At 32.7% G+C, this 20718-nt stretch overlaps 4 protein-coding genes across 8 annotated transcripts in view; 3 read left to right on the forward strand and 1 right to left on the reverse strand.

Annotated features, from left to right (window-relative positions):
• The window catches only part of LOC105430302 (discoidin domain-containing receptor 2), a 135804-nt gene extending 126705 nt beyond the window's left edge, over window positions 1–9099 (forward strand). Inside the window, exons 15-16 of the mRNA XM_089077047.1 lie at window positions 3481–3622; window positions 3742–9099. Coding sequence (XP_088933173.1) covers window positions 3481–3622; window positions 3742–4089 — 490 coding nt within the window. The 3' untranslated portion in view covers window positions 4090–9099. The remainder of the gene's footprint in view (window positions 1–3480; window positions 3623–3741) is intronic.
• On the reverse strand, window positions 8659–12833 carry LOC105430265 (magnesium-dependent phosphatase 1). Of its 4 annotated transcripts, none has more exons than XM_089077051.1 (5): window positions 12492–12833; window positions 12258–12315; window positions 11822–12043; window positions 11561–11736; window positions 8659–8979 (listed from the first exon to the last, which is right to left on the reverse strand). In XM_089077051.1, the coding sequence occupies exons 1-4, from the start codon at window positions 12553–12555 to the stop codon at window positions 11571–11573; spliced, it is 510 nt and encodes a 169-aa protein (XP_088933177.1). In that variant the 5' UTR covers window positions 12556–12833; the 3' UTR covers window positions 8659–8979; window positions 11561–11570. The 4 variants fall into 4 exon arrangements, with proteins under 4 accessions (XP_088933177.1, XP_011642055.2, XP_088933176.1 ...); XM_011643753.3 differs by lacking the exon at window positions 8659–8979 and adding an exon at window positions 10138–11314; XM_089077050.1 differs by lacking the exon at window positions 8659–8979 and adding an exon at window positions 10138–11404.
• LOC105430264 (uncharacterized) lies at window positions 9224–11566 on the forward strand. Of its 2 annotated transcripts, none has more exons than XM_011643752.2 (4): window positions 9224–10018; window positions 10144–10406; window positions 10499–11064; window positions 11147–11566. In XM_011643752.2, the coding sequence occupies exons 1-4, from the start codon at window positions 9819–9821 to the stop codon at window positions 11387–11389; spliced, it is 1272 nt and encodes a 423-aa protein (XP_011642054.2). In that variant the 5' UTR covers window positions 9224–9818; the 3' UTR covers window positions 11390–11566. The 2 variants fall into 2 exon arrangements, with proteins under 2 accessions (XP_011642054.2, XP_088933174.1); XM_089077048.1 differs by having other exon boundaries at window positions 10499–11048; window positions 11171–11233.
• Window positions 12834–13803: 970 nt separating the features above from the next.
• Window positions 13804–15953, forward strand: Pabp2 (poly(A) binding protein nuclear 1). Its single transcript, XM_011643751.3, has 7 exons — window positions 13804–13963; window positions 14669–14805; window positions 14894–15008; window positions 15104–15171; window positions 15264–15505; window positions 15649–15741; window positions 15880–15953. Exons 2-7 carry the CDS (start codon window positions 14671–14673, stop codon window positions 15911–15913), a joined length of 687 nt encoding a protein of 228 aa, XP_011642053.1. The 5' UTR covers window positions 13804–13963; window positions 14669–14670; the 3' UTR covers window positions 15914–15953.
• The last annotated feature ends 4765 nt before the right edge of the window (window positions 15954–20718 follow it).

A 20718-nucleotide genomic window follows, 5' to 3' on the forward strand; every position in this document is an offset into this window, starting at 1 on the left:
GGGCATAAATTCTTCGTGACTGGCGGCGTCAAAAGAGAAATGGACATTGCGGGTATCAATGGCGCGTACGCGATACTTTCGAAATGCATTTTTGCCCTTTCTATCGAACGACCTTTGCGCGCGATTTATCTGTCGCGATAAACGAGAAAGAGCGTACCGAAACATTTTTATTCATTTAAATCGAACCCGGCGGAGGATTCCGTGCTATAGAGTTTAAACGTTATCGGAACCGGTCGGTCGGGTACCGAGGATGTTCTACCTCGAGACAAACTGCCAATCCATCGCAGCCTCTTATTTCATTCGCGAGTGCGCGGTATAGCTATAGAGTCATTGTCGGAGCCAAGCCAAGTGAAAAAGGAGGAAGGGATCGATTGCTGATCAAACGGTAATGCAATTCAATTGGCTCGAATGGAAAAAGAATAGCAACGAATGAGAAGATCGATAGCTCTATGTAATGCTTTAAAGATAGAAAGAATACTGGATTCTCTCTCTCTCTCTCTCTCTCTCTCTCTCTCTCTCTCTCTCTCTCTCTCTCGCATATGAGAGTATTTGTTTACCGGAAGAGATATAAAGATCAGCACGAACGCGAAGGTAAAATTTCATGTTATAGCACAGCCCGCCAATAACGCCGATAATGTTATTCTGTTAATGGCGACATCGGAGATTGACGATAGTGCGGGCCATACCACGAATAAACGTACGTTTAAAGGAGCAGGAATAGCAAAAGCCTGCATTCTGTATTCCCGCATGTGAGTATTTCGCATTCCGGTAAAAGAGATTTCCTTCATCCTATTTTGAATAGCAAATGTACCGGACGAATTTTCCTTCGTTTTTCTTCTGGCAACAAGTGTAGATGGTGCGCTCTATATTGTATCCGATATTTTTTCTACTATTGATTCTCATATTCGAAATATTACGTAGTTCTGCAATTTCCAATTTCAATTCGAATGCGGCATGAACATTACGCTCTTCCGCATACGAAAAACTTTCTCGAAATTTTGCTAAAACATTCTAAAAATATTTTCATTCGTGTCCTTTCTCTCTTAAAACTCTAGGCGTTTCTTTACACCGAGTATTGTCAAAACTTTTATTACTGAAATATCGCGCATTTAACTCGTAACAGTCATACGTTCTCGCCAACATTGGATTTAAAATGCAAGCGATAGAGAAGATGAATTCTCTTTATCCACCCTTAAGAATACCGAAGACTGTATGCAAGAATTTTATTCTCCGCTGACGAGAGCTTACGTGTTCGAACAACCGGTTAAAAATTCAGAGGCTTTTCTTCTACGCTCGCTTCCTTACTGTACCACTGCCTGAGGAACCTTCTGGTAATTCATTTGTTTCTTTTGCTACACATATCCAATATTCAGCTTTCAATTTAACTTGGCCGAACGTCGATGTTGATACGCTGAAACCTCGACTTCATACAACCGCGTCAATCAGCCAAATACACTTAACGTTTCTGTTCCCATCGACAATAGCGAATAGGTGCTTCCGTCAAATGGCCAAGTGATTCCCATTTGAGTTTAACTTCAACTTGCAACTTGCACAATGACAGAGGTGATTCTCTTTATTCACCGAAGAAGTCGTCGCGAATTGAACGTAGACATTCCGCTTTCTACCAGGAGAGCCTGCCTTTGTTCCGACTTCGATTACTCCGACGCGAAGAAGGCCTTTCGTCATGCTCTGTACATAGTTTGATTTCGGATCGTCTTCATCCCTTTCATAATCTTTCCTCTTCACACTTTTATAACGAGTGCAATTACTGATAATTTTTAAAAATTAAATTTCTCTTTTATTCACGCATAAAAGAGAAGACGATTAAATAAATAAATCGTGAAATTAACATTATTTCAATTTCAATTTTAATTATTATGTTAACTAAAGTATCCTAAATAACTGTTTTCACGAATAATTAAAATTTATAATAGAAATTGATGAATTTGATTATTTTTTAACGCATTAATGTACATTTAAATAATAATCTGCGCAAAATTTCTAATTATATCAACAAATTATATTTACTATTGTGTCTAAATCCTTTTATAATTAAATATTTGAAATAATCATACAGATAATTTAAATTTAAATCATAATATCATAAATATAATGATATATATTATAAAACAGATTAATGAGAAATTACAAATAATAATATTTCAGTAATAAGCACATTTAATGTTCGGTTATAATGCAATTAAAATTTTATAAGATATGAATGTTGCGTAGATTTTGTATTGATATTTTCCATCTGCGCTGCGTATTCCCGTTGCGGATCATCGTTCCGATTTACTATTTTTGTAATTAATGAGAACGATCAAAGTTGCAACCACCAGATTGTGGCGCGGAGATCATCACATCTGATTTACACTGCAACAGCTTCAATACGAGGCGTGAACGCAGCTTATTGCATTACTGTCGTACTCTACAATATAGGGAGAGCCGGGGTCAGCCCCATCGATGCAGTAGCCCGATGGCGAAGTAGCCAATAGCAATGATCGATAAAGCGCCCCTAATTAACCAGGTTCTGCCGCCAAATTGGAGCTTTGTTCCGGCAGCGAAATTAATTGATTCTATCTATTCCATACCCATGCTACACGAATAACGTTTGGCTGGTCCTCTCTCAGATAGCGAAGATTAGTTCGTCTTTAAAGCGAACCGGTCAGTGTCTGGAGCTTTGAGCGGAAGTTGCATGAATGCTTGTCCGTTTCTAAGTTCTCCTCAGGGAAATGCTCGAACGTATCTCTGATAGAGAGCCCGTTCAAAGGACAAGCAAGATGAAATATCAGACGCGCCTGTGATAAGATTATATATAAGTAACTATATCCATATATAATATACATTAGCATATGTCGGTGGACGGTTTGTCAAACGGATGAATTCCTGATATCCTGATATCACTTTTCTTTTAAAGGAAACGACAAATAGCGCGATAATTCGATACGAAGGAAAGTTTATTTGCGCGTCGAATATAATTGCATCTCCGCGTTGTATTTGGGTAGGAAATGCAGCTCGACCGCATATGTAAGCATACATTACATGTAGACAACCATTCTCGCTTCCGGTTGACTGCCATGCACAGAATGCGTACATGTATGCAGATTGGCGGGCGCGCTATGCACTTCACGTACCGGCGAGAGATCAATCCGGCTGCGTCTCTTTCGTTTCAGACGAGCCGCCCAGAAAAGTATTTGATCCGGCCGATAGCGCGCGCGAACTCTGCGACGGAACCCGCTATTTGATTTCCAGAGAGAGAGAGAAATACTTGGGCTAAAGTCCGAGCGTTATATTCCGCTCGATTACGTTGGATATCGTTGAAATCAACGATTCGCAAAGATCATCGCGAGTAATGGCGAAAACAAATGTAAAATAAATGCGGACGCGAGAATAAATAATTTCGCGTTCTCCCCCGGCGATTCTCAGTAACAGATAAAATAATTTCGCATTCTCTGTAATACGTTGTAATTTTGCTTATAGAAATTGTCTGGTCGGTAAGGCTTATCATATCAAAATCTCGGACTTCGGCACCGACAACGAGCTGTACGCCTGCGATTATTACAAGGTCGACGGAACCATGCCGTTGCCGGTACGATGGATGGCTTGGGAGTCAATATTTCTGGTAAGTTTGCAATTTTATCGCCATTTGGCATTTCGCAACGTAATTTTCCAGACTCCACAGGATTTTCCACAGTCAAAGCACCCTCGATGAGTAATGTACACGTTGCATCTGATTTTCAGGGAAAGTACACGACCAAGAGCGACGTGTGGGCTTTCGCGGTTACCCTCTGGGAGATCTTGAATCTCGGCAGACGTGTCCCCTACGAGCACCTGTCCGACGAGGAAGTGGTGCAGAGCCTGCGGCAACTGCATCACGCCGCCGACTGCGGCAACGCCAATGCCGAGGACAGTTGCAAGGAGGATTCCAGAAATGGTTTCGATTACCTGCCGCGGCCCACCGCCTCGTCCAAGGACATCTACGATCTGATGCTCGAGTGCTGGCAACGAGAGGAGACCGAGAGACCGACTTTCCGTGAAATATCACTCTTTCTGCAGCGGAAAAATCTTGGATACGCTCCAACATCCTGATATTGAGCCCCGAATTTCGGTGAGCGCGACGTTCTTAATAGTCATACCGCGAATCAGAACGGGCTCGTTTCTGAAACGGAGCGACGAACATGCAATGACGGTCAACGTTCTCATCCGAGGAACCGCAAGGAATAATGATCGAAGTGAGAGGGAGGAAAATTATGGCTGATGAGAGAAAAAAAGGAAAGGATGACGGGAGAACAATTATATATCGCGACATCGAAATGATAAGTACAACGATGGAACTTTATTGTCCGTCAACGAGACGCGAGACTTGGGAGTTACTTGGGAATCGATCGTCCTTCAATTTCGTCTCAATTCACGCATACCTTCTTCGGACAACGAGTATTAGCGGACAGGAGATAAAATTAGAATAGATAGAAGAGTTAAGTGCGGGTCGAATCTTTAAGGACTTCACGAGATTTATCGTACGAAATAGTTTGAGGTTGTGCCGCGAATACCACTGATCTCTGCAGAATTCTCGATTGCACGAGCATATGTCGCTTTAAGGCACGAGAACACGGTGTCGGATCACGACACGAATATCGTAAGTAAGGAATCTATACCGGGATTAGGCGTAGGACTCCCTCTTCGAATGTAAGAAAAGACGAGGACGTACGCGAATCCGTGAATACGACAATCGGACGAGGGCGGGATAAGAACTTGCCCGTCGTGGATAGCCGCTCTGCGGGGAATATCCGACAAATATTTCAAGGGGATATTCGATCGTTTGTGAAACTGAGGAGGATTCTCTCTCGCAATTGTCGAGAACTTTAGTAGCAATACCATGTAATACAGCTGTGAACATTCCTGCACGAATGGGGGGTATCTATACTGCGCAATTAGGCAATTACGCAAATAGGAAGAATCGTTACTTAAGGAGAATATTAATTAAGGTTCCCTCGGGATTATATCATTTTGATTAAGGGTTCAATGAAAAAAAAAAAAAAAAAATGTGTGAGTCACATCGACGTATGGCAATATAAGAGCTACGATTAGACGGTTGTTCGAATTGATATCGTAAATTATAACTGAATGTATTTTATGAACGTGTGGGTGCCTATTTCCTTCTCTTTCTCTTTATCGCTCTTCTTTACTCTCTTTGAATGTATATTGCATCGTCCAGGCGTTCTGGGCCTATTTGCGAATCTACATGTGATTTACATCGCGGAATTCTTTATCGTCATAAGTCATATCGTCATAATGTCGCGGAGCGGCGAAGTGATTATCGTGTTTCAAGGACGAATTGTCCAGATCGCGTGAGGAAATTAAACGTCTTTCTATTTGCTATTTTCGGTTCGAAAAAAAGATCTGTGTGTAACACACAGAAAAAATGCTAAGTAAATTCAGGAACAATTAAGTGACTGTAAAGATTTCTCGATAGTACATGTTTATTCGAATGACGTTAACTATCGCGGTCACCGTTAATGTAAACGGGATTCGTTAATGTCGTAATTGAACGAATATCATATGTCGTAAACGTAAGATAGGCGAAAGGTATTACTTTACCTATTCTGCATTGGGGAAGACGGTAATAGAGTACGTATCATGACTATGACACATCATAATTGTAACTTTATATGATAGGTGGGATCAATGAAATTAGAATATTGTATGTATATATATATATATATATATATATACATACATATATACATATATATATAGGCATTATCGTAGTAAGGAGCGTTATCATTGCATTTCTTGCCAGAGTAGCGAACGAAAATCGAATTGTCTCCGAGATAGCGCACGCTCGCTCGTCATTGGATTAATGTTTGGAAGTTATTCAGCTTCTGGTGAGATATCCGTCGAGCGAGAGATAAGATAAAGCTTGATTGAAAGACGACATATCGGAATTTCTTATAAAATTTTAAAAGAGTGAAACGCGAGGGTTTACATAAATGGTAATCACCTTCGAACACTTGGAAGTTAACGAACACGCCCGTTGCGCGTCTTCTCCGTATATTCGACTCCGGTAATATATTTCGATCGACCTTAAGTTTCGTGTATTTATATACCAGAGATGGACACTATTATAACTTATACGACATTTAGCGAATAGGCGATGTTACCGTTATATCATTAAAATACTATTTATATAAAATTAACGTAATACCGCATAAGGAGTAGAGATGGTACGGAGGCATAGCCATACGTAGTTAAAATAATACGCGTTGAATTTAAACGTAACTGGAATTGCTTCTGTATCACCAAGACCGAGATGTTTAGAGCGAGTGGATGAGGATCACGGCTAATTGCGAACTCGCGTATAAATCTACGAGGTAATAGAAATAGGCAATATCAATTTTTGATCTTGCCAGAAGTAAATAGTAATAGCCGATCGATTAAATCTAAGAGCGTTAATTATAATTTACATTTTGCATAAGAATGTCGAGTCAGACGTGTATAATTTCGTGCTACCGCGAAATTTTTGGCCAATCGATTTTTCGCACCGGTTGTGACTGAGTTGAAACAATAATACCTATTGTCGGTACACCTTTAGTCCGAAGCAGACTGCCATTATATTTCTAGATAGGAATAGAGAATGAATTGTAGTTGCGTTTAGATTCGCCAATATAAGCATAACGCTGCCTTTGGCTATATTGTTGCCCTTTACTGCTAACGAGTAACTTACTTGTCTACTCTCATGTGATAATTTAGTATATTTCTACGTATCTACCTGTACCTACCAATTCGAAAATCTCCATGGCGAAAGGATTATTCCACTTTGTTACACCTTGTCTTTATTACAAATCATAGCAATTCGAATTAAATATTATAATATTATAATAAAAAATTCGAAATATTGTTTTAATAAAAATTTGGAACACGGAATAATGACAAAAAATACATGGATTCTATATTAAAATCTAACAGTTTCATCATATAAATCCAGAAGGTAGTTACCTTATAATTTATTAGAAATTAGACATCAAAATATGAAATTTAATGAAATAGAATATGACATTTAAAACGTTTTTTTTTCAAGTTGAATAGAAAAAAAGTATTCAATCCTTTCTCTATGCAAAGATTCACTATTAAAATCTAGATAACTCACTTCTACCTAGCGTGCCCTTTTTCCAATGTGATTAATTATATTTTTTTGCGGACAATTCGAGCTCTATCAATGTGGCATCACTGAGGTAAATGTTTGAGACTACAGTGTCGAGACGAGAGTGAAAAGATTTCGTTCGAGCATTCTGTGTATAAACACACGCTAGATATAAAATTTCATTTTTTAAAGGCCTTACGTATCAATAAGCTCGAGTAATTTAATTATCATTTTAATTAACAACGGTAATCTGCAAACTCTTATCGTTCGCTATATACATTGCTAATTTCTTCGAGATAAATTTTAAATGCGTATGATTGACAATCACGCTTGCCTCGGAATTTAGAAAATATATTTAGTAGCAATCGCGACTTTTTTAAAGTACGATTATAACTAACAGAATTGATGTTTTATAATAATTTAAGGCATATTCATAATCTTTATCATCAACTTTGATTCTTATCGAAAACAAACATAATTTTATTAAAGAAAAGAAAAGTATTAGGCTTTTTACATATAACAGCCAACTATACGGTGACATGTTAAAGATTATTTTAATAATCATGTTTTTAGAACAGAAACAAACATTATAAGCTCCATAATGATCTGCATTACAATATCACGATTAATATTATGTATTCGCGTATATGATCGTTAAATGAAATTTGGATATCATTTCAGATCAAGTTAAACAGCAACTATATATCGTACAAAGTGGTATATCATTATGATTAAAAATCGCGGCAATGAAATTAATATAAAATGTTGAGTGAATTTTTTTTTTTTTTCGTACACGAGCACATGCGTGATATAATTTCGATATACTCTATTGTTGACCTCTATGGTGGAATTGCGAGGAATTTACAGGTAATCGTGGGTAAACTGAGGAGAGCTCATCTAGTTGTATATCTTCTATCTAGGTAGGGGCAACGCACGGTCATTCACGCCATATCATTCGGCTACAGCCACGTTATGATTTATGCCAATCTATCCTTCTTTAAAAAAAGAATTGTAGGTAAAACTTACGGAATTAATTAAAAAAAATATTCTAAGAGAGAATTGCAGCGAAACTGACCACTGGCCATGGTGAGTTGCCCATGCCTGTTCTACGCTATCGAACCTTGATCGTTATAGTCATAAAATTATTTTGTACTAAGAACTGTTTATAATTTTGTATCTAATCTCTGTAAATATCAAGCAGATTGTCTATGAGTAATAAAGCTTGAACAAACTCGATTTAAGTAGACTATATAAAAGGAAGAAAAAGAAAAATAAATATATATATATATACACACATATATATATATATATATATATATATATATATATATATATATATATATAAATATAAATACTAATATTTATAATATATCTATATTTTATTTAGTCGTAAGGCAGCGAAGAGATGTAAGTAAAATTTCGCGAAGCGCGGATTGGTAACATAACAATGTACAACGATCTAGGAATTATTTGTATTATAAAGATGACAATTAAGGGACAAATCATAAAAGTATACATGTTACTCTGTAGCCGTGTATATATATACATATATTATACATCTAGAATCCAACTAGTCATGTATGGCACTTTATAACAATTAAAGTGTATCCCTGACAACAAATGCAAAATACAACGTGTGCTGTTCTTTGACTATTCTTGCTTGGATAGGTACGATTAAAGGGTACATACATACCGATGCGATCGACACGAGGTTGAACGAGAGAGATCGGAATTTTTGAAGCAAATTATTAATTTTAACTTTGCCGCGGAGTCCACGTTGCTGGATATACCGTGCGAGTCCGATTCCATCGTGATCGTAAGCTTCTGTGGTCGTAGACCTGAACACATCATTTATATAACTTACATGTGTATATCACTAAAGAAACAACATACAAATTGTAAGTTCCATTATCCATTATTCATGAAGCACAACGATAAAATCTATTTGTATTGGAAAATCGTATACTATTTATTTCATTGAAGATCCTCCTATTGAAGATCCTTCTCTGCATCACACATGGCTCTTTTATTGCTGGATTTGGAATCAATAATTTTATATTAAAATAGACATATGCAATATAAAAATTACAAGATTTCTTTCAGCAAAGAAAAATCACAGTTTTCTTATATTCCTTGGTCCTCTCATATTTTCTTTTTAATTGTTCATACTTGATTTGCCTTCCCGCTTCTTTCTTTAGAGAGAATATCCGCTGAGAGGGCGTCAGAGAACGTTCAAGTTGTTCAATTCGTACGACTGGAAAAATCTCTAGTAATATTTAATCCATGTTTGTGAATGAATGAATATCATCATATATATCAATCATGTGTTCGATTACGTTTGTTTACTATAATAAATCGGAGTAACTTTAAGAATGTTAAATGTGAATCACAGAAATATAAGAAGTATAAGAGAAAATCATAAATGAGGCAAAATGAATTGGAGATGAGGATGTTGCTGCATTGGATGCGTATGAAACGAAAAAACGAAATATAACAAATGTTTACGAAAACAAAATAACTCGTACTCCAATGAAAAAAGAAAGAAGGAAAATACAGATTTTTATGCATTCTTTCCAAAGAATAAATTATATTCATATCGTTTATATATAAAAATAAAATTTAAAATATGTTTACATTATTGTATTTTCATGTATAAAAACATTTAAAGTTATCTGATATGATTGACACTGACATAGACATGTTTTATATTGTACCGCCAAATGGAGAGATACCTTTTTATATTCTAGAAGATTGCATTTTGACCAGATTAGATTATTTAAAACTTTTAAGTGAAGGATCTGCTAATGAATTTGATGGAAAATTCGAATACTTGTTAGAAAATTCTATATATGATAAGGCTGGACATTTTATATTACGGTAAGCATAAACATGAAGAAAAATTAATGTAGCTAAAGTATAAAAAAATTAAACAACTGTAAGAATTATAAAAATTTGTATTTTTATATAAATATATAATTAATGGTTTATGTTATTTATTTTAGATTATTAGCCTGTATATCATCAGATCTATATACATATTGGGTAGCTAAAGAATCATTATTATTTAAGCAAAGATTAGATCATATGTCACCTAGACAAGTACATAAATTATTAAAACAAATTACATGGAAACTACAGATATTCAAAGATAGGAAAAGTGCGATTGACACAACTCTAATCGAGTTATGCAAATTCTATTCGCAGCCCTTAATTTTTAAACACTTGGTATCAAATTGTCACAATTGTAATAATTTTCGATATGAAGGTACAAATATAGAATAACACTTCTTATACAAAAAGACGCTTCTTATGCAAAAAAAAAGTAAGCTAACTAACACTTCTTGTTTGATATTCCAGTAAGGTTTGAGATAGTACCAGATTTAGTGAGAGAAAGAGAACTAGTCCTTAGTAATGGAAATGTTATCACATACTGCTCAGATTGGAAGAAAATATTGCAATCATTATTCAGCAATTACGTAATAAACGACATGAATATCATGAAGAAACAGGCGCAGCGCATTATAAAATATGATCTCAGATTTAATATTTTAAATCAGAAAGTTCAGTCGTATCTGTTCAAAGAATGTACCGTCCATGGAAAAATATCAATCGATAATATAGAGGAAGAGGCACAAAAATTTCCCTTATGTATGCAGCATCTGCACTCTTTATTAAGAAGAAGACATCGTCTCAGTCATTATGCTCGTCTGTACTATAGTCTTTTTCTAAAAGAAATAGGAATGACCCTAGAGGATTCAATCACTTTTTGGAAGCAAGAATATTCCAAGCCACATACTTGTACCTCAGTATGTTCGCACAATTGGCAATCCAACGAAAAGAAATTTCTGTACAGCATCAGGCATATGTACGGTTTAGAAGGCTCGCGGCGAAATTACAAGACACCTAGTTGTAATCAAATTTGTGTAAGTATAAAAATTTTATAAATATAAATAAAATTTTTTTATGTATAAAATTTATCATCAAAACTATTTTGTAAAACTGCAGGCTGGTATTAGTGGAGCAACGTACGAAGGTGGTTGTCCTTTCAAAGATTTTGACATGAATACATTCAAAAATCTTTTATGTGTTTCATTAACTGAAGATGAAATCGAGAAATTTATAAATAATGTATCTGTCAAAGATCCAGAAGTTCGTTGCATTGCATTTCTGAAACTTGTATGCAAAAACAATATTGATGATGTTGTCGTCAAAAGTCCAGTACAATATTACCAAAAAATGAGTAATTAATATCAACTTTAGTTACTGAAAAATTTATATTATATTTTTTTATTAAGTTTCATTATTATTCAATCATTATTATTCAATTATTATTCAATATGTTGTTGGGAAATTTTATCAACAAATGTTTTATATATATCATAAAACAGAAAATCATTAATATAAATAAATTATACTAACAACTAAGTCATTATTGTTTGCTAAACGATCGCAGAGCATCTTCCATAACATGATGACTCACACCATCTCTAACTAATATAGCATGTACCCCAAGTTTACCAACTTCCGTGATATTTCTAGTCTCATCATCGAAAAACAGCATATCTTTGTAATCAGTTTGAGAACTCTTTTGAATGCTGGAAATATTATATTCAAATAAGTTATAATTTTAGTTTATTATGCAACAATCAACTCTTAAAACAAACTTTACACAAGACTTACTTAGAGAAATGTGTAACTTTGCTACCAGGAAATATTTCAAAATATTTGAAATATCTCTTCCAGCCAAAAAGATCTAGCAATTGTTTTGCTCCCTTTATTTCTGACGTGCGTGATGCTACAGCAAGCTCATATCCTTCCTCTGATAACTGTTTCAATACATCAGGTACGTCAGTGTAGTAGCGTACAGTACGACCATGCACATCTACTATTTTATTTTGCGCTCTAAAAATGATTATCTTTAATATCCATTTTTATCAATGTAGATTAACTTTAACTTCAACTTATTTTTTATCTCTTTTCAATTCTAAGAATTATAAAATTATAAAAAAATGAAAAATAAATTAAACCAAAATTAATTGATGAACATGAAAATAAATCTACAATACAAACTGTTAAAATTTATTTATATTCAAATATCAATTTTTAATACACATACCTTTTTTTAAACGGTGGATCTACATGAGTGTCAACCCAAAATGGCCATAAAGTATAGTCTGGAATTTAACAACTTTTCCAATTACCCAGTATTTATTCTAAATAATTTTTATTATAACTATAATAACTATATTTTTATTATAACTATATTATAATTATAACATATTAGAAGCAAATGAAGTTATATCATGAATTTGTCATACATCTAAATTACACAACATTGGAGTCTCTGTACCTAAATCAAAGACAATAACTTTCGGCTTTTTCGCCATTTGGTCTCCACTTGAATTATAATTCATTGGGCAAAATTATTCAAAAACGAAATACCGTCTAATTATCTTTTTCTTAAATAATGACATTGTAAGAGTAGATAAGAGTAAACATAACCCATAATTCCTCTCATTGTCTAACAAATACATCACTACTTTGACTAAGGCAATAGTCCACTTAGCGCTACAAAAGTTTCGAAGTGTTTGATTAACCAATGAGAATGAAGAATTTTATAAATTGACCAATCAAAAAATGCTTCGAAACATTGGTAACACCACCGTAACAATGGACTGCACCCTAATTTTCCGTTCCAGCCGCCGAGAGAGTGAGCAAACTTTTCCAATTTCTCTCATTGGAATATCATTAAAAGAAAATTATATAATAATCGCAATTACAATCAAAAATAGTTACAGCATCACCTTGAAAAAAATAAAATGAATTTTATTAAATTCGTTCTAAAATGTTGGAAATTTTATTTGAATATGTTCTTGCACTTGTCATATTTGGGCTTTCCACTTAGGTTCAGTCTACTTGGTGCTACAAATTGCTTCGAAGCATTTTTTTGGTCAATTGATTGATAAAATTCTTCGTTCTGATTGGTTAATCAAACATTTCGAAACTTTTGTAGCGCTAAATGGACCGTATATTATATATTAAATATCACTTAAAATTCAAAATAACATTGGTGCAATCGAGCCTTAGTGACACAAGTCGACACAAGTATCATTTTGTTCTTATATATCTAATCATTGAAAGCCAAGAAAGATAGAACGATACTTGTGTCGATTTGTGTCACTAAATGGAAAGCGCCCTTAAAGTAAACTACTGTATATACTGACTTTTCATGCTGACACTCGACGCTCATTTTTAGCGTCAAACTAGATCACGTGATCAAAATTAAACAGAATAGTGAAATCCGTATGGTTATTTTTGCTAAAATATAGGATAGTTTTGACGACGCTAGTGTATTTCGACGGTATCATGAAAAAGACCAAAATGGTCGTTCTCAAACTTCTCTCTGATATCAGATAAGATACGAATATGACAGCTCTCAGGCTTCTCTCTAATATTATATAATTTTTGTTCCTTTTGTTTAAAAAAATAAATAGCGCTCAGCGTACGTCTGTAGTGTCTAGTTATTGATAAAAAAGGATTCAAAGGCGCTTCAATCGAGGTTCATGCAAGTCCGCCTCAACTTCGAATCGGACAATCGGATTGGACGGATTTGTATCTACAAGCGCGAAACAAACTCGCCAATTGAAATTGGACTTAAGGTCAGGTCGGTTCTTTGAATTCTCTGGTTTCTCGTTCGCACGGCGGCGCGTCACTTCTCGTTTACCGATTTTCGTGAGAGTGGATTAGTGAATTGTCAGGCGGTCGAGTGCGGTCAAATCGAAGTGATACGTAGATCTTCGAACGCTAATTAAATATACGCATGTACGTTGTCCGTTATCCCCCGAATATGATCGGCTCTCTTTGTCGATATAACGTAAAATAGCTTCCCGACAATCCGATAGCTCCCTCGAGATTAGGAGAGGCTAGCTAAGCCTCGTGCATGCGTCGTTCTCTTCGGCGACTGGTGGCTGATTAAATTAATCCTCGACTTATTTTACATCATTTTTCATGTCGGTCTTGTTTATCTCTGTTCGAGGAGACCCGGGACTTTTTGGCTTTGCACACGGTTTTGCTGCAGTTTCTCAAAGAAGCTAATTAAATATCTGTATTTCTACATCTCGCTTTTTCTTGCTTTCATTTAACTCTGTCCGATTCCGTACGTTAGTATTTCCGTACGTTAGTACTTCAAATTGCACGCAATTTCATAGGTTATCAGACTTAAGGCCATGGACTTGTTTTACAATTCTGATAAACAATTGTTAGTTAATTGTGTCTATTTAATAAGAAACGAATATTATTAATCTGCATTGCATATTTCTTAAATTGGGATCATACGTTCTAGAGTTATATATGTTTATCTTTACATTTGTAATAGAATAAAAATGCGATATATTTGGTATGTAATATATAACAAGAATTTATTTTTATAATCATAACGAAATATAATTCCATCTTATAATATTTTGTTAATTTGTAATTCCTCTTATTTCTGAATTCTTTCTATATACATATTTATTTTTATTTCAGAAATGTCTGAATCAGATCTTCTAGCTGGTGACCATATTGATGGTCTAGATGGTCTTGAAAATGGTCAAGATGGAGATACCATTATGCAGTGCGATGGTATGAAACGTGACTTAGGTGAAGCCAATGTTGATGATCCTGTAAGTATTGCTATTTTTTCAATAATGTAATAACAAGATCTCTTTTATACAATAATATGTAGCTTGTAAAATATTATCTGTTATTTAGGAATTAGAGGCAATTAAAGCACGAGTCAGAGAAATGGAAGAAGAAGCGGAAAAGTTGAAGCAACTTCAATCCGAGGTAGATAAACAAATGAATATGGGCAGTCCACCTGGTATTAGTAAGTTTATAAATTTATCTTTTCTATGAAAGAGTATACAAGTAAAACCAAATAATTTAGATGTATTCAACATTATTCTTAATGTCTAATTTTAGCAAGCCCATTAAATATGTCATTGGAGGACAAAATGGAAGTTGATAATCGGTCCATTTATGTTGGCAATGTAAGTTTATTGCAATTCACTTGGAATTATTTAAATAATTCCATTAATAATTACATTATGTGATGGTATAACAAAAAAATTTTTTTATGCAGGTTGACTATGGCGCTACAGCGGAAGAATTAGAACAACATTTTCATGGCTGTGGCAGTGTCAACAGAGTGACAATCTTGTGTAATAAATTTGATGGTCATCCTAAAGGCTTTGCTTATATTGAATTTGCCGAACGTGATTCTGTACAAACCGCCATGGCAATGGATGAATCTATGTTTAGAGGGCGTCAAATTAAAGTAATGCCTAAAAGAACAAATAAACCTGGTTTCTCTATGACAAATAGGTAATTTTTCACTTTAGAAAACATTCTAATTTATGAAACAAATATAAATTTTAAATAATTATTAAAAAATTGGTATATAAATATGACTTATATTTAATAAGACATTGGCATTTTTATTTTATTACTTCTATATTTATATATAGGGGTCCCAGAGGTGCAAGAGGCTATCGAGGTATGGCTAGAGGAATTATTCGCGGTAGTGCATACTTTGGATACAGACCTACGAGACGACCTAGGTAACAATTAATTTTGATTTATTTAAAAAAATATGTTAACAATTTTCTGATACCGATTTTCTGATTTACTGTTATTCTTAAGAAACTATTGTATCTTTTTTTTTATAAATTCTACTATTTGATGGTTTTTGCTTATAGGAGTTACAGACGTGGTTATTATATGCCATATTGACCATTTTAAAATATGGCAACATTATTCTGCAAGTGTCAAGGTAAGTTTTTATTTTAAGATCTGTATGTGATAAATTCTATTGTTCAAAGAAAGATTCTAAGTAATAAAAAAAAGTTTAAATTTATTTTATGCCCACACGAATTAATTTTTATTAATTATTGTTATTAACAATTTTTAAGATTTCTCAAGAAAGAATAAAATATAGCGATAAAAGAACATTTCTTTGAACATTTTTAAAAAACTTCCTCAATGACATGTATTTTATACTTTGAGGAAAGACCAGGAATATTTAAATCAAAATTTCAATAAAAATAGTAATTGATTAATGTTTGAATACATGCATTAAATTACAGTATAATTAAACAGTTTTTAATAACTAATTTAGCTGCATTTCTCTTTTATTTATTTTTTTACCTATTTGCATTATTAATGTAGACATATGCTTATTAAAGAATTATTCGAAATTTTTTGAGACAGCATTTTCTATAAACAAGGAGAAATATTAAAATAAATTAAAAAATATACTGGTCATTTTCTCATAATATAGACAGCAAAATTATTCAACAATAACAATTAATTCTTAATATAAGTTTAATTTTTTTGATATAATCTGATGTATCTATATGATCACGCTTAATAATATACAAAATTAAAATTATGAAAAAAACAATTGTTTTTGCTTTATTCATTGAATATAATACAATATGATATCTAGATACATTAGTATTGACACTTGGCCATAATAAAAAATCTATACTATTAGAAAATATATATAAAATGACAAAATAATATCTTGCTCTATTAACACATTATTTTGCTTCACTTTTTTATATTGCATTTTTAATCTATTTTAGCTAAAGAAATTATATTTTTAGTAAATTTATTTATTAATTTCGATTAAACACATATGCCCAATACTCATATCAAAATCTGAATAAAAATAAATTATTAAACTAGAAAATGAATAAATCATTGTATGTAATATTTCCAAGATCAAAAGTATAGAATATGGCCTTGTGATATGTAACATTACAAATTGTAAGTTTTTGTGAAAAATTGATTAACAATTCACACAAGAAACTTACAAACGTGTATATCATCATGCATCGCATTAGAAATTGGTTAAAATATTTAAGTAAATTCTTATGATATGTCCACAGAAAAAAAAACATTCGATGGGAAAAAAAAAGAGAAAAACATCATGTCAAAAGAAAAAAAGATTGGACAAAGAAGGGCACAATTAATTGTATTTGATTTAATAATCATATAAAACTACAAATGTAGAACAGCGATCATTCACTATTGTAGTTCAATAAATTTTTGTTAAAGTCTTGTTAATGTAACAAATTTAAATTAAATTTTGTATCTGCCTTAAAAATTTCTCAGACTGTTACTTTACTTAATTTGTATTTCAATTGTTTTATGTCTGATATAAAATTCATTTTGTCAATAAAATATACTTGATAAACTTAAACAAATATCAAATATAATTAAAATATAATTAGAAATGTTACACATTAATTATAGCAGGCAATTGAACGTTCAAATTTAGTTAAAATTTAAATCAATGTGTGCAAAATGATAAAGTATTTAACAATCTAACTTAACTGTATATATATATATATATGCAAAACATCTAACTTTAAAAATAATACTATCATTAACTTACATGAAAATAATATGTATTTATTGACAATATATATATATATTATATTCATAATTAATAGTTCATACAAATAACGCAATATCATTTAAATAAATATATATGTATATATATATTGAAAATTTTTTGTGTGTACACTTATAAAAACAGAAATTGAAGAAGCACTCAATTGACTTTGATATAAAAATAATAATAAGAAATGGCAAATTTATACAAAATGTTTGTATTTTAGTGTGGTATCATTTTTTACTAAATATAATAGATATTACGATTATAGGGATAACTATGTAGGGTATTTACATGTTGTTAAGGCTGATACAACAAAATACTATAGATTAAACAAAAAATTAAAATTAAACATTAATATATTTGCATCAGAATAGATTATTATTTAACTATCTGTACTTGGTATAAAAATGCACACACATACACATATGCACATTGTTAGTTCATGAAAATATTAAATGATAAAAAAATTGAACTACAAAGTGAATGTTTAGAATAATATATAACTATAATTTGTAGTAAATTTTGTATGCATGATAACTGAAAGTTGCGCCAAGAAATTATAAATTTTAGTTTCATTATATGAAATGTTCAATTATACATTGCACACTTTTCACATACCGGCAACTTTCATTTATTGAGAACTAACTATATATCTTCAGTTTTATCTTAAACATATTGCTACTAATTTGTAAGATGCGTGTAAAATATTTCTGAAACGCTGATTCATTGTGCTAAGGTGTTAGGAGGAGTGCCGACTTTCAACACATTAATGATTGAGACACATTTCGTAATGTTACTTCCATGTCGCTAAGTATTTTGCAGGTGCAGCGCAGCATCAGCATCACTTGAGTGATAATGATACAAATTTCATGAACAATTCTTACGTTTCATTAAGGAAAAAAAAAAAGAAAATAATTAAGATATATGTGTAATATAAAATGTAAAATTAATGAATGGTAAATAAAGACTTTCTTGACTATAAATATAGAACTTGAATTGCTTTAACGAGGAGAGAGAAGGAGGGAGGGAGGGGGAGATGCATTTTTTATACAAATAATATATCTATTATTTATTTAATTCTTTATTTATAAAACCTCTTTTAATTTTAAATTAATTTTAAAAGTCAATTTTAATGTAAAAATTCGCTTCCCGAATTCAACCCAAGAGCGACGTGTGGGCTTTCGCGGTTACCTTTTGGGAGATCTTAAATCTCGGCAGACGTGTCCCCTACGAGTACCCGTTCGACGAGGAAGTGGTGCAGAGCCTGGCAACTGCATCACGCCACCGACTGCGGCAATGCCAAAGGACAGTTGCAAGGATGATTCCAGAATACGATTATTTTTCTTTTATTTTTTTTATTCTTCACAATCATATCAAATATCAATCATTCGTTATAGTTTTTCGCGCGTGGTTACACACACGTTACTGATCGAATATAAACTGTTGATAAAATACAATTGTTGGGAGCGAGCGTGGCATAGTAGGCAGCTCACTAGTCTACTATGCTTAGAGGTCCCGGCTTCGATTCCCGGCAGAAGAATGTTTTTCCTATGCTCGTGTCTCCTCTTTGGCGGTTTGCCTTTGGCAAACTGCCAAGAGTATCCTTGCCACGGAAACCTCCCTCAATATCAAGCCATTCGGATTCGGCATAAAATTGTGGGTCCCCATATGCCTGTGTACATTGCGTCATTATAATGCTTTGTTTTTCAATTTAGTTACATATGAAGGCTGGCATAGCATGTGATGTTGGTCTTCCAATCCATCTCGTCCAAGAAGGTAACATAATGAAATATGTTTATTTGACATATAACGCACGTCATTATGATGTTTCTGTCACTTTTATAACATATAAAGTTTTCTTTAAAATTTTCCTCCATAATAAGATTTTTCAAATCGTTGAAAAATTTTTCGTGCCTGATTAAGTTTAAGTAATTTTCGAGTGATTTGCGATAAATAAATACTGGCTAGTACTGTTTTACACTCTATACATTTGTAGCCTTTTATATTATACGTAGATAATATTTTTCTATGACTCTTGCACGAAATTTTATGAATATTTTATCTGTCCCTTTTATATGTTTGTCGAAATGATTTTGCTTGTTGGATTTTGCAACACTTGTTTTGCAGATATTGCACCTGACAACCATATGATATGATTCGTCAAAAGAACTCTTCTCTTGTCTTTTGGACATATATCCTACTTGGACCTATATAAATAATTAATAAATAATAAATAAAATCATATAAATAATTAATTTATTATGTCTTTATAAAAAGACATAAGCGATTTAAAAAAGTTAAATGATGATATACCTGCTTCCATCATCTTGATAATATGCATTATTTTATTTTGTATGTACTTCTTGATTGTCACGAATCAACTGAGAAATTCGAATAACTGATTATTTGTTTTGTTCTTGATCTCACAACGCTGATTCGCTTATTTAATTGTGTATGTTGTAATATATAATATGTAATATGTTATTATTTGTTATTATTATATGGTATTATTGTTATTATTTGTTCGATTTTGGTTCTTGAAAGTTATTTTACTATTAACTTCGCATCGATTATTTTGAGATTATCACATTGCACGCGAGCTAAAACTACAAAGTGAATTTAGAATAATATATAACTATAATTTGTAAATTTTGTATGATAACTAAAAGTTGCGCCAAGAAATTATGAATTTTAGCTCCATTATACGAAATGTTCGATTATACATTGCACACTTTTCATTACATACCGGCAACTTGCATTTATTGAAAACTAACTATATATCTTCAATTTTATCTTAAATATATTGCTACTAATTTGTAAGATGCTTGTAAAATATTGTTGAAACACTGATTCATTGTGCTAAGATGTTAGGAGGAGTGCCGACTTTCAATACATTAATGATTAAGATATATTTTGTAATGTTATTTTCACTTGTCGCTAAGTTTTTACAGCGCAGCACAGCATCACTTAAATGATACAAATTTCATGATACAAATTTCATGATACAAATTTCATGAACAATTCTCACGTTTCATTAAGAAAAAAAAAGAAAATAATTAAGATATATGTGTAATAAAATGTAAAATTAATGAATGGTAAATAAAGACTTTCTTGACTATAATATAGAATTTTA

This window comes from Pogonomyrmex barbatus, unplaced genomic scaffold (genome assembly GCF_055798465.1).
Source record: "Pogonomyrmex barbatus isolate J1 unplaced genomic scaffold, ASM5579846v1 scaffold2, whole genome shotgun sequence".
In the NCBI taxonomy this organism is placed as follows: domain Eukaryota; kingdom Metazoa; phylum Arthropoda; class Insecta; order Hymenoptera; family Formicidae; genus Pogonomyrmex; species Pogonomyrmex barbatus.